Source organism: Paramisgurnus dabryanus, chromosome 5, assembly GCF_030506205.2.
Source record: "Paramisgurnus dabryanus chromosome 5, PD_genome_1.1, whole genome shotgun sequence".
In the NCBI taxonomy this organism is placed as follows: domain Eukaryota; kingdom Metazoa; phylum Chordata; class Actinopteri; order Cypriniformes; family Cobitidae; genus Paramisgurnus; species Paramisgurnus dabryanus.
In genome coordinates, this window is record NC_133341.1 from 20,453,212 (window position 1) to 20,467,381 (window position 14,170).

Genomic DNA, 14,170 nt, shown 5'->3' on the forward strand with positions numbered 1-14,170 from the left:
TATCACCACAATGCTCACCACTATGATTCCCCTTATCTCATGTGTTAATATTTTTTATTGTAACAATTTATGATTTGCAAAAATAACTGTTGCATCTGTGTAGATTAGATAAACAAAGTGTGTGCGCGTGCGTTGTGCACACTATACATTATGGTCAAGCATGCACCCTTAATAGCATAATGAACCAAGCGCAACGCGCCACTGACTTTAGACTAGTTTTTTCTGGTCAGTGGTGCAATTGTTTTTTGAAACTGCAAAATAGCATCAGGGATGGTTTGCGCCGCAACACGCCTCCTTTTTTGCGCTGAACCGCCCAGGGAGTGCAAGTTCATTCCCTAGTTTGCCGACGTGCATCTGTGGAGGGAAAAACCCGCTGTGCGCCGGTGCAAAATACGAATGATACATGCGTCACTGACAAAGTCAATTGCGCTGGGTGCAAGATAGGGCCCTAAATGTTTATGTTACTTTAACATGTACAGACATCTATTCAGCCTGCTGTTCTGTGCTTTTGTTTAGTTGAATAACTTGCCTTACCAGATTAAATGTCTGTTCTTCAGCTTGGATTTTGTGAAATCATTTTCTAAATAAACGCAACTTATAGTCCACTGCGACTTATATATGTTTTTTCCTCTTCAAAATGCATTTTTGACTGATGCGACTTATACTCCGGAGCGACTTATAGTCCGGAAAATACGGTAATTGACAGGAATAATCGGATAATGGCTGATATTGTGAAAATTTGCTCTTACCGGCTGATACAGATCATTGACCGATATATCGGTGCATCTCTAGTTATTTGTTTAGTAGTAGTGTAACAATGTCGTTAATGAAAGGTAATTGATTTCTGTCAATACTGTAGAATTGGTAATTTATCTGCAGGTGGATTAACATTGATAGGTGTTTAAACGCATGCGACATCTCAGAAAATAATGTTTTTTAGTACTTTGTGCTTTTATTAGATTAATGATATTTTATTAATTTAGTTATTCAATGTGCTTGTTCTTGCAGTTACTTCATCAAATGACATTATAAGCTTGGCAGTAAAGATTTGGGCATTCAGAGGCTAAAGCATGAAGGATTTCCGCTGTACACTTTCTTTTACTGCAAACTAATATTAGTTAATTTTATTCAGCCTACCTGTGTTTTCCATGGTGTAAGTGCTGTGTTTGAATGAGTTGATGCACTGTATTTAAATACTCAAGTTAACACATCTGAACTGTGTCAACTTGATAAGAACAACTTAGAAGAAAGACAGCATTGGTTCTTGAAAAGAAACGGTTCCCCTTTTCAGGGTGAGGTTTCTTTTAAATATCATTGGTGGCGTTCTTTTAGAATCTGATGCACAGCCGCGCTTGGGTTGTATTCATGTCACCTTTTTTAATTTTGCATGATTTCTACTACAAATGTATCATTCAGTAATGGGGTAACATTTCAGATGGAGCCAATTTAGTGCGTTGATATTAAATGTGGTTGCTGCATGCAATACAAACTGTATTTCATACTCTGTCACCAGAGCATGTGCTTTTGTGAAATAACACCAATCCATTACTGGAACGATTTAAAGCTATGGCACTGAAAACCATGCATACATTTACTTACAGCTTTAGCTGTCAGTATTTAATCAGTTTGGGTGAGTATTACAGTAGTTTTTGTTAGCGGCCCATTATTGTTTTTTTTTAACCGAAGAATCATCATTTACTTACATTCTCACGTGTTTTGTGTGGATATATATGAAATTTGACGAAGGCTAACTACAGCATGCGAGTATGTTTGATCCAGCATTGACTGACTGTTTGCTTTTTTGACTCATATAGAGGGACCAAGGGAAAAGACATCAACACCATCAAGTCCCTGAGGGTGTTGCGAGTTTTGAGGCCCCTGAAGACCATTAAACGTCTGCCAAAACTGAAGGTACATTTTCAATGAAGACCATTAAATGAACAGTTCACCTTAAAAAATTTTTGTCATCATTTACTTACCCTCATGTTGTTCTAAAGCTGTATGAGTTTTTTATTCTCTTGAACACAAAAGAAGATATGAAGAGTTTGGTTCAAAGCGCAATAAATCCAATTTGACTAATTTGGGTAAAAATGTGTTTTCTATACCAAGAAAGTGAAAAAATTAAAACTACAATTTTCTGTTACAAACTTTCACATAGCATATTTAGGTTATAAGAACATAAAAATTCAAATCTATAATTAGTTTTTTAAAGATTTATTATAAACATTGATTATTTTTCCCCAAAATGCAAAAAAACCATGTCAAGTTTTTTTTCAAAATGTTATACTTTTATTAAATCAATATATAAATTTGCATTCATCTTTGATATGTTATATTCATTTAGTTGACTAGTGGTATACGGTGATTAAAAAAAAAAAAACATTAATGGCATTAATCAAAACACTTACTTTGTCATATTAAGAACACTGTCATTGCTGCTGCATCCTTGGGACGTCGTCGCTAAACTTTTTTGACAGCGATCAGCTGTAAAATGTTTTGGTCCTGCTCGATTTTCGCTGACTTCAAGTAAAATAATGGAAAGTTTTTCATAAGATCCCCTGGGGTCAATGCGTTAGCATGACAGGAGCTTGATGCTGTCGTGTGAGAACAAGCAACAGCCGGCATTACGTTTCTTGCCCACCACAGAAAACCACCACAGGTTTATAAATGCCATCAAAAGTATTATTTAGTTTTTGTTTGTTTGTTTGTTAATCACGCAGTACAAAGTAGATGAGGAAAACTAGGCTTCTGTGTGTATTCAAAGCGCCGCCATTATTGTTTAAAATGCATGAAATGGTGCACTGTGATTGGTTAAGTGGATTTATTGCATTCTGCAGAGAAGGAGGACTGGCGTTTGTCATGGTTTGGAATAAAAGGGAGAAAAGATGACAGAATAACATGCCGGATATCAGATTTTGCGTAAAATTAAGAATTGACTTTTTAATACTAACCTAATTTTTTTTTTAAATGGCATTTATTGTGTTTTGAATTTTTTCATATTATTGGTAACACGCACTTTACACTCTACCCATTGACTTCTAGTATTGTTTTTCCTACTTTGGAAGTCAATAGGTACCATCAACCGTGTGTTTACCATCAAATATCTAAATAACTTCTTTTAAGTTATTAATAAATGACCATCAAAGCAAAAGCCGGGCAATTTGCAATAAAGTAATAAAATTGCTTTCGACTATAATTTCATTTAGATTTACTTTCCAATTTTATATTTAGAAAAGACACAATCACAAAAACTTTACAGTTAATCCAGGGACTGGCATCAGTTTTAGCAAAACTGGCCTTTACAACAGCAAAAAAAAAAAAACCTATTATATTCAACAGCTATATTTTTTAACCTAAAACTTCAAAATGCATATTGAATAGCAAACATGTTGTAGATTTGTGGACAGGCAGTTGATTTATTCAGTGATAAGCTGTTAGCTTCGTTAGGGACTATATGATACTGTATATAATTGTTCCTCATATTAGAAAAAAAGAGTGGTATCGCCTGTCATCTATGGCGCTGGACCCCTGCTGTTCTCCTATAGCCTCATAAACACCTGTGAGCAGTAGTGCTTTCAGATAATTGTTTATTCTCAGTTGTGACAGACGCACACCCAGCACATAGATTTGTATTGGTTGATGCTTAAGCTCAGTTGTAACGGTCTGTAAAATGATCTCAGTCAGCTTTATAACTTTTGTCTGCTGTTACTAAAGCAAATTGTTTCTGTGTGCGTTTGTGCTCTCTTGTAGGCCGTGTTCGATTGTGTGGTAAACTCGCTGAAGAACGTGTTGAATATCCTCATCGTTTACATCCTCTTCATGTTCATCTTTGCCGTCATTGCTGTGCAGCTCTTCAAGGGAAAGTTCTTCTACTGCACAGATGAATCCAAAGGCCTGGAGAAAGACTGCAGGTAAAGTGCGATTTAAAGTGACCAACCCCTTTAGGGATCACATCTGCAGGCATTGATACCAAAGTTTATACCAGTGGGTCTCAAACTGTGGTTCATCACTGAAGGGTTTGAAGTGATTTTTCAGATTCAAAGAAAACAGACCTAAATAAAAAAATATACTTATAATACACATAAATCACCAACTTTGAATTTGTCGACTGATTAATGAACCTCTGTGCAATTCATAAAACGATTGTGCTTGGAATAATGTTTAATTAAGTGTTTACTATATAACTTTAGTGACATAAGCAGTTTTGTGGTATGTAAGTGCACACGATTTCCACCTTCTAAGCAAATATTAGTAGTAGGGGTGAGCGGGTCATAATCTTAATGCGGGGTTAATTGTAACACAGCTACTTTACAAATTTATACGGGGCCGAGCAATCTGTGCTTTTGGTCTTTTTCTTTTACTGTCAGAAGATGATCTTTGTTTTCGTTAAGATATTGAACAAAAAGTGTTTTGGAGGATTAAAAGTAAATTTCATTATCTTATGTTTTTTTTAATTCTGAGTTGGGTCTGTAAGTCACCAAATCCAACCTTATATTATTTTAATCACTGTCTTTTTACCTAAAACATAACACAATTTTGAAACATGTCAGCAACTCCTAATAACTGATAGCTGGGATTGAAAACATTTTTACACAGCGGGGTAGTCGTCACACAGTGTTACAATTAAGCCTTAGGTAAACAATGATAATGAAATGAAAACAATGTAAATTAAAACTGCAAGCAGTGATGGAAGGGCCCTCGCACACCTGACACCGCCACGCCGTGGCATGAGAAGAATGAAAGGGAACAGTAGTAAATAGGCATTTAAGCATGTAAACATAGGTGAACCATTTAAAAGTGTAGTATAATGTGCCACATTTCCTGTTGCTAATTACAAATGACAGCGAGGTAGCATCGTGTAAGATAGCATGAGAGAGTGAGTGAGCGAGTGTGTGTGTGTATGAGTGACTACATGTAAATATTGGCACGTAGATGTGTTCTGTCCAGGACTCTTATTAATCATGTGAAGTTTGGGACAAATCCGACATTGCATTATCATTGTAAACATGTTACTTCCTGTTACCAGCTGGTGGCGCTATGACCGTAACTGACTATTGGCATCATAAGTGACTATCAGTGATGGGAGTAACGCGTTACTGTAACTCCACTATTTTTTTAAATCAAGTAACGCAATTACAATTACTGAAATTTAAATGAGTTCGTTACGCCATTACTCTATTTTGTAAAAAATAGACAAGACATATCTGACGTCGCAGGACTGTAGTTGGCGGCGCAATGATTCATTACACTTCATCATAGCTGACAGTGCATATAAAATGAACATGAAAAATCTAAACGGGACAACATACCTTTGTTTAAAAATTGTGCGCAAGTCATAATCCATCCGGTCTCATGTTTGTAAATTATCTTCACCAAGCAATCGCAGTATGACATCAACTTGCATTTGTAGTCCACAAAGGTAATAAATCTAAGAAATGATCATATATTCTTAGATGTTTACATCGGCTTCATGGAAGAGAACGATCCGCGATTGTTGTTTCCACTAAAATATTCACACTGCGGTGTACACCCGTGTTAAAACTCCATAGTATGTGTGAGCTCGCTTTTAGTTTTAGTTTCAGTCTCTCCGTATCCGAACAAAAAATCCACTCGCTCTGTGTCCGTCTGACAAAACAATCCACTCGCTCTGTGTCCGTCTGACAAAACAATCCACGTAGCCTACTCCGTTTTCTGAATAAATATCTTCCTTTAATCCTGTGTATCATTTAAATCCAACAGAAAACAAACAATATATGACCAAAGAGCGCAGTCCCTGTGGCAAGCTTCACAAGCTGTGTTCCAATTCAAGTGCTGCACCATACTGCTACACATGCAATAAAAGGTGAGCACTTGCCAATTCAAGGCGCTCAGAAGTTCGCGAAGAGAACTGAAATGAGACGGTCTAACCTTCGGAGGACCCATAATTTGCCTCATCTGCTGCACACGGATCGTGCCTGTCAGCAAGACACAGCGGAGACGTTTCTAACTTATTAACTCTTTCACCGCCAGCGTTTTTAAAAAAAGTTGCCAGCCAGCGCCAGCGTTTTTCATGATTTTCACCAAAGTTTAATGCCTTCCAGAAAATGTTCTTCTTTAAATAAATAAACATACAATATACCAAATGAAAGAACAGACCCTCTGCTTTCAAACAAAAAAAACCGTTTCATCCTACCTTTAGTGGTTCTTTTGCAATCAGCTTTTGAATATGGGTAGGTTTTTGCAAAAACACCATATTTTGAGCAAAAAGCAATAATAATTCCATTTTTGTGACGGACTTTTCATAGAGATCCCATCCAGAGCGATCTTTAAAACAGACACGGACATGCAGCAGCTTGCCATAGGGCAATACTTCCGGTTTTAAAAAGTTGCGGAAGGGCGCCACCTGGTGGATAATAGCGGTATTGCGGAAGGACGGAAAATCTCGTCATTGGCGGGGAAGCGTTTTCTCTTAATTGACGAGATATCTCGTCAATGGCGGGGAAAGAGTTAAAATAAATATGAAATCAGAAAAATTATAATTTATTTTAGAAAATTTGACATGTTGACACAATTGTCTCCAAATTTTTAAAGAGACACTACACAATTTTAACACATTTTATATTTTTGTAAACATGCAGAATATTTGTCTAAATGGTCTAAATGATATACATAAATAAACTAAGTTTAAATATTAAGATAATTTCTAACAAAAATATTCAAAGGTTGAATCTAAAGCAAAATAGGCTCCTACAGTATGTGATATATTAGAGTCTTACTGTTTGACTGTTCAGTACTGTTCATATTTACATTTAAAAAGCAGACACAAAAGTAACTTAAAAGTTACTTTTCTAAGTAACTAATTACTTTTGATATACAGTAACCGGTAGAGTAATTCAGTTACTTTTAAAAGAAGTAATTAGTAACTGTAACTAATTACTAATTTTTTAGTAACTTGCCCAACACTGGTGACTATTGACATGTAGATGTGTTCAGTCCAGGACTCTTATTAATCATGTGAAGTTAGGGAAAGATCGGACATTGCATAATCAGTGTAAACATGTCACTTCTTGTTGTCAGCTGGTGGCGCTATAACCATAAGTGACTATTGACATGTAGATGTGTTCAGTCCAGGACTCTTATTAATCATGTGAAGTTTGGGACAGATCAGACATTGCATAATCAGTGTAAACATGTCACTTCCTGTTGTCAGCTGGTGGCGCTATAACCATAAGTGACTATTGACATGTAGATGTGTTCAGTCCAGGACTCTTTTTAATCATGTGAAGTTAGGGAAAGATCGGACATTGCATAATCAGTGTAAACATGTCACTTCCTGTTGTCAGCTGGTGGCGTTATAACCATAAGTGACTATTGACATGTAGATGTGTTCAGTCCAGGACTCTTATTAATCATGTGAAGTTTGGGACAGATCAGACATTGCATAATCAGTGTAAACATGTCACTTCCTGTTGTCAGCTGGTGGCGCTATAACCATAAGTGACTATTGACATGTAGATGTGTTCAGTCCAGGACTCTTATTAATCATGTGAAGTTAGGGAAAGATCGGACATTGCATAATCAGTGTAAACATGTCACTTCCTGTTGCCAGCTGGTGGCGCTATAACCATAAGTGACTATTGACATGTAGATGTGTTCACTCCAGGACTCTTATTAATCATGTGAAGTTTGGGACAGATCAGACATTGGATAATCATTGTAAACATGTCACTTCCTGTTGCCAGCTGGTGGCGCTATAACCATAAGTGACTATTGACATGTAGATGTGTTCACTCCAGGACTCTTATTAATCATGTGAAGTTTGGGACAGATCAGACATTGGATAATCATTGTAAACATGTCACTTCCTGTTGCCAGCTGGTGGCGCTATAACCATAAGTGACTATTGACGTGTAGATGTGTTCAGGTCAGGACTCTTAGCAATCATGTGAAGTTTGGGACAGATCGGACACTGTATGCCTGAGTTCCAGCAACCTGTTTCATAGCGAAACATCAAACTTTGGCTGGCCGAAATAGACACAAATTTTAATGTAGAATCAAATCCTTCGCAATTTAGCATCACAAAGGCCTTAAGATGACACTCGCCAAATATGATGATGATTCGACGAAAACTGTAGGAGGAGTTAGTTAAAGTATGACTGCTGGAAATGAGAAAAACTGAGCCAAAATCTGAGAAATAATTCAAAATAGCTGACTTCCTGTTTGGTTTAGGGCGTTGCTCCAAGATACTTTTTTGTAGGGCTTGTAATAATACATGAGCATACCGAAATTCGTACATGTAAGTTAAACACAGTCCAAGGGCTGCTTCATTCAATATTTGAAAGTGGCGCTAAAACATGTTCCTTCAGGTTGCCAGCTGGTGGCGCTATGGCTATAAATGAAAATTGTTATGTAGATGTGTTCAGGTCAGGACTCTTAGCAATCATGTGAAATTTGGGACAGATCGGACACTGTATGCATGAGTTCCAGCAACTTCCTGTTTCATTGGAAAACATCAAAATTTGTCGGGCCTGGGGCCTCATTTATAAAACTTTGCGTAGGATTTGCGTCAGAAGTGGCGTACGGATAAAACATAGGACGAGCGTACGCACAGAAATAATTGGATTTATAAAACCGTGCGCACGCACATCCTACGCTTTTGTCCCTTAATAAATCACAATCAATTCTAAATGTAGCGCAGCTTTTGCGGCTTCATGACACGCCCATAGTTGTCCATAAATAGTCCGTGAAACGCCCACAATTTAATATGCATTGATTGCGAAATCATGGCAAACACAGAGAGGAAATAAAAAAAACGTAACTTCACTCAATGTGAAGTAGAAGTTATCGTTGGCGAGGTGGAAAAGAGGAGAAAAATGTTGTTTGGAGGGCACAGTGTGGGCATTACTAATGCCAAAAAAGGCACTTGAGTGGCAAACGGTGGCAGACTCCGTAAATGCTGTAGCCTCACAACCTCGGACCGTGGCCGAAATAAAGAAATGGTCGGACATCAAAGTCGAGGCACAAAAACGTCTAGCACTCCATCGCCAGAGTGTGTCTGCCACGGGTTGGGGAAAGGGGACATTGTTTAGCGCAAATGTAATTTCTTGTTGCTTTCTGAATGGTTTAGACATACGCCATGCATTGTTTTATCAAAAATAAAACACAGTAAAGGCATATGCATGAATACCATAATTCCATAGATTATGAAGATATGGTTTACTATGAAAACAACTTTCCCCAGTGGACAATTAATACATCTATCTATTTATTTATCTATCTATCTATATATCTCCTTAATTATCTATCTATCTGTCTATGTAATTGCATCTATATCTGCTCCGCCAGAATATCAGTTTTGTACATTATTTCGTTCTGTGAACTATATTCTTTATGAGGATGAATTGCACAACATGCCAATATTATTGCAGAACATATTTCACTTTTCTTTTAGCAAATATATATGTGTGCATTTGAATTTCTGTTGTAATTTTCGATTTCTTTATTTTTTGGTTTCACTGCTGATCGATCAAACGGGTGTTCGTGTAAGGCTGTTAATTGTAAGACTTTTGCTTTGTGAAGTCTTCATGTTATTTATGAGAGGCACTGTTGTCACTTTCACGTGTTTCTTCCATCTGCCGACTGTGTCGCCATTTCTCATTTCACCCGTTTTTGTGCGTACGCCTGGGTCAGAGCTTGCGTGACGGACAGCACATTTTCCCGTCAAGTTTGCTTTTTATAAATAACAACTATTGCGTAGAGAGTGGCGTACGCCTTCTTTTGTGCGTACGCAACGTTTATAAATGAGGCCCCAGAACCGACACAAATTTTTACGTAGAGTCAAATCCTTCGCAATTTAGCATCACAAAGGCCTTAAGATGAGAATCACCAAATATGAAGATGATCCGACGAAAACTGTAGGAGGAGTTAGTTAAAGTATGACGCCTGGAAATGACAAAAACTGCGCCCAAATCACAAAAATAACTCAGAATAGCTGACTTCCTGTTTGGTTTATGGCTTCGCTCCAAGAGACTTTTTTGTAGGTCTTGTCATGCTACAGACGCGTACCGAATTTCGTAATTGTACGTCAAACACAGTCCGAGGGCTGCTTCGTTGAAAATTTGTAGGTGGCGCTATAGAGCCATTTTCTCACGCCTAATTCTAAAGCATACACCACATGTAAATTTTCATCACTCTTGACATCTGTGCAAAATTTCATGAGTTTTCGAGTATGTTTAGGCCCTCTAAAGTCCCGCTGAAGTCGGAGAAGAAAAAGAAAAATAATAATAATTAAAACTGCAAGCAGTGATGGAAGGGCCCTCGCACGCATGTGCACCGCCACTCTATGGCCTTAGTAAAGCAATGAACCAGGGGGATTGAAATTTCAGTGGGTAAATATAGGCGGATATTCAAAGGAACTTTGAAGTGCCACACCTCCTTTGTGCAGCAGGTGGCGCTATGATTGTATTTGATTGTTGTAACATTGATGTGTTGAGGCCAGGACCCTTGTCAAACGTATGATGTCTGTGACAGGTCGGACATTGCATGCCTGAGTTACAACAGCTTTCTCATGGCGAAACATCACTCTTTGCGAGGCCGCCACGGACACGCCCTTCAACGAAAAGTCAAGATCTTCGCAATTTATCATCGCAAAGGGCTTAAGATCAGTCTCACCTGATATGATAATGATTTGATTAAATCTCTGAGAACAGTGAATCACAGCGTAAAACAAGGCATTTCCTGCTACCTCTAGGTGGCGCTAGGACTGAAGCTGAATATTGGCATTGAAATGTGTTCAGGCCAAGACTCTTATCAAACATGTGAAGTGTGGGGCAGATTGGACATTGTATGCCTTAGTTATAACAACTTCCTGTTTCATGGCGAAAACGCTGAAATTTGTCAGGCCGCCACGGACACACCTTCCAACGAAAAGTCAAAAGCTCCGCAATTTAACATCGCAAAGGCCTTTAGATGAGATTGACCAAATGTGATGACGATCTGACAAAATCTCTAGGAGGAGTTCGTTAAAGTACGAAGCCTGGAAATGACAAAATTTGCACAGAAATCACAGCAAAAATTAAAAATGGCTGACTTCCTGTGAGGTTTAGAGCTTCGCTCCAAGAGACTTTTTTGTAGGTCTTGGGGTGATATATGACCCTACCAAATTTCGTTTCTGTAGGATTTTCGTAGCGGCGGGGCTGTTCTCTTGAAATTTTGCAGGTGGCGCTATCGAGCCATTTCTGCACGCCCACTTCTGGCGCCTATGCCACATGTAAATTTTTGCCACTTCTTACGTGTGTGCAACGTTTTATGACTTTTTGAGCTTGTTTAGCCTGTCAAAATGCGATTCATTTAGCGATACTTTGCCAGGCCGCCACGGACACGCCCTTTAATGAAAAGTCAAGGTCGTTGCTTTTTATCATCACACAAGGTCTTGAGATTACACTGGTGAAATATGATGTTGATATGGTTAAATACCTAAGAGCAGTAAGTCACAGCTTCAAACATGGTATTTCCTGCTGCCTCTAGGTGGCGCTATGTTTGTTACTGAATTATGCCATGTTGATGTGTTCAGGCCTGGACCCTTATCAAACGTGTGAAGTCAGGGGCAGATCGGACAATGTATGCCTGAATTACATCAGCTTCCTGTTTCATGGCGAAACATTACACTTTGCCAGGCCGCCACGGACACGCCCTCCAATGAAAAGTCAAAAGCTCCGCAATTTAGCATCGCAAAGGCCTTTAGATGATACTGACCAAATATGATGATGATCGGATTAAATCTCTAGGAGGAGTTCGTTAAAGTACGACGCTTGGAAATGTCAAAAAATGACAGAGAAAATTCAAAATGGCTGACTTCCTGTGGGGTTTAGAGCTTAGCTCCAAGAGACTTTTTTGTAGGTCTTGGAGTAATAGATGATCCTACCAAATTTCGTATCTGTAAGTTTTTCGTAGTGTGGGGGCTGTTATCTTGAAATTTTGCAGGTGGCGCTATCGAGCCATTTTTACACGCCCACTTCTGACGCCTATACTACATGTAAATTTTCGCCACTTCTGACGCGTGTGCAAATTTTCATGAGTTTTCGGGTATGTTTAGGCCCTCAAAAATGAGATCCATTTCGGAGAAGAAGAAGAAGAAGAAGAAGAAGAAGAAGAAGAATTAAAACTGCAAGCAGTGATGGAAGGGCCCTCGCACGCATGTGCACCGCCACTCTATGGTCTTAGTAAAGCAATGAACCAGGGGGATTGAAATTTCAGTGGGTAAATATAGGCGGATATTTAAAGGAACTTTGAAGTTCCACACCTCCTTTGTGCAGCATGTGGCGCTATGATTGTAATTGATTGTTGTAACATTGATGTGTTGAGGCCAGGACCCTTGTCAAACGTATGATGTCTGTGACAGGTCGGACATTGCATGCCTAAGTTACAACAGCTTTCTCATGGCGAAACATCACTCTTTGCGAGGCCGCCACGGACACGCCCTTCAACGAAAAGTCAAGATCTTCGCAATTTATCATCGCAAAGGGCTTAAGATCAGTCTCACCTGATATGATAATGATCTGATTAAATCTATGAGAACAGTGAATCACAGCGTAAAACAAGGCATTTCCTGCTACCTCTAGGTGGCGCTAGGACTGAATCTGAATATTGGCATTGAAATGTGTTCAGGCCAAGACTCTTATCAAACATGTGAAGTGTGGGGCAGATTGGACATTGTATGCCTTAGTTATAACAACTTCCTGTTTCATGGCGAAAACGCTGAACTTTGTCAGGCCGCCACGGACACACCTTCCAACGAAAAGTCAAAAGCTCCGCAATTTAACATCGCAAAGGCCTTTAGATGAGATTGACCAAATATGATGACGATCTGACAAAATCTCTAGGAGGAGTTCGTTAAAGTACAAAGCCTGGAAATGACAAAATTTGCACAGAAATCACAGCAAAAATTCAAAATGGCTGACTTCCTGTGAGGTTTAGAGCTTCGCTCCAAGAGACTTTTTTGTAGGTCTTGGGGTGATATATGACCCTACCAAATTTCGTTTCTGTAGGATTTTCGTAGCGGCGGGGCTGTTCTCTTGAAATTTTGCAGGTGGCGCCATCGAGCCATTTCTGCACGCCCACTTCTGGCGCCTATGCTACATGTAAATTTTTGCCACTTCTGACGTGTGTGCAACGTTTTATGACTTTTTGAGCTTGTTTAGCCTGTCAAAATGCGATTCATTTAGCGATACTTTGCCAGGCCGCCACGGACACGCCCTTTAATGAAAAGTCAAGGTCGTTGCTTTTTATCATCACACAAGGTCTTAAGATTACACTGGTGAAATATGATGTTGATATGCTTAAATACCTAGGAGCAGTAAGTCACAGCGTCAAACATGGTATTTCCTGCTGCCTCTAGGTGGCGCTATGACTGTTACTGAATTATGCCATGTTGATGCGTTCAGGCCTGGACCCTTATCAAACGTGTGAAGTCAGGGGCAGATCGGACAATGTATGCCTGAATTACATCAGCTTCCTGTTTCATGGCGAAACATTACACTTTGCCAGGCCGCCACGGACACGCCCTCCAATGAAAAGTCAAAAGCTCCGCAATTTAGCATCGCAAAGGCCTTTAGATGATACTGACCAAATATGATGATGATCGGATTAAATCTCTAGGAGGAGTTCGTTAAAGTACGACGCTTGGAAATGTCAAAAAATGACAGAGAAAATTCAAAATGGCTGACTTCCTGTGGGGTTTAGAGCTTAGCTCCAAGAGACTTTTTTGTAGGTCTTGGAGTAATAGATGATCCTACCAAATTTCGTATCTGTACGTTTTTCGTAGTGGGGGGGCTGTTCTCTTGAAATTTTGCAGGTGGCGCTATCGAGCCATTTTTACACGCCCACTTCTGACGCCTATACTACATGTAAATTTTCGCCACTTCTGACGCGTGTGCAAATTTTCATGAGTTTTCGGGTATGTTTAGGCCCTCAAAAATGCGATCCATTTCGGAGAAGAAGAAGAAGAAGAAGAAGAAGAAGAATAATAATTAAAACTGCAAGCAGTGATGGAAGGGCCCTCGCACGCATGTGCACCGCCACTCTATGGCCTTAGTAAAGCAATGAACCAGGGGGATTGAAATTTCAGTGGGTAAATATAAGCGGATATTCAAAGGAACTTTGAAGTGCCACACCTCCTTTGTGCAGCAGGTGG

At 39.1% G+C, this 14,170-nt stretch overlaps 1 protein-coding gene across 4 annotated transcripts in view; it reads left to right on the forward strand.

The window, feature by feature from the left end:
* The window catches only part of cacna1ba (calcium channel, voltage-dependent, N type, alpha 1B subunit, a), a 163,776-nt gene that overhangs the window by 102,146 nt on the left and 47,460 nt on the right, over positions 1–14,170 (forward strand). For all 4 annotated transcript variants that reach the window (XM_065250240.1, XM_065250241.1, XM_065250243.1 and 1 more), the window contains 2 exons: positions 1,815–1,911; positions 3,751–3,911. In XM_065250240.1, coding sequence (XP_065106312.1) covers positions 1,815–1,911; positions 3,751–3,911 — 258 coding nt within the window. The remainder of the gene's footprint in view (positions 1–1,814; positions 1,912–3,750; positions 3,912–14,170) is intronic.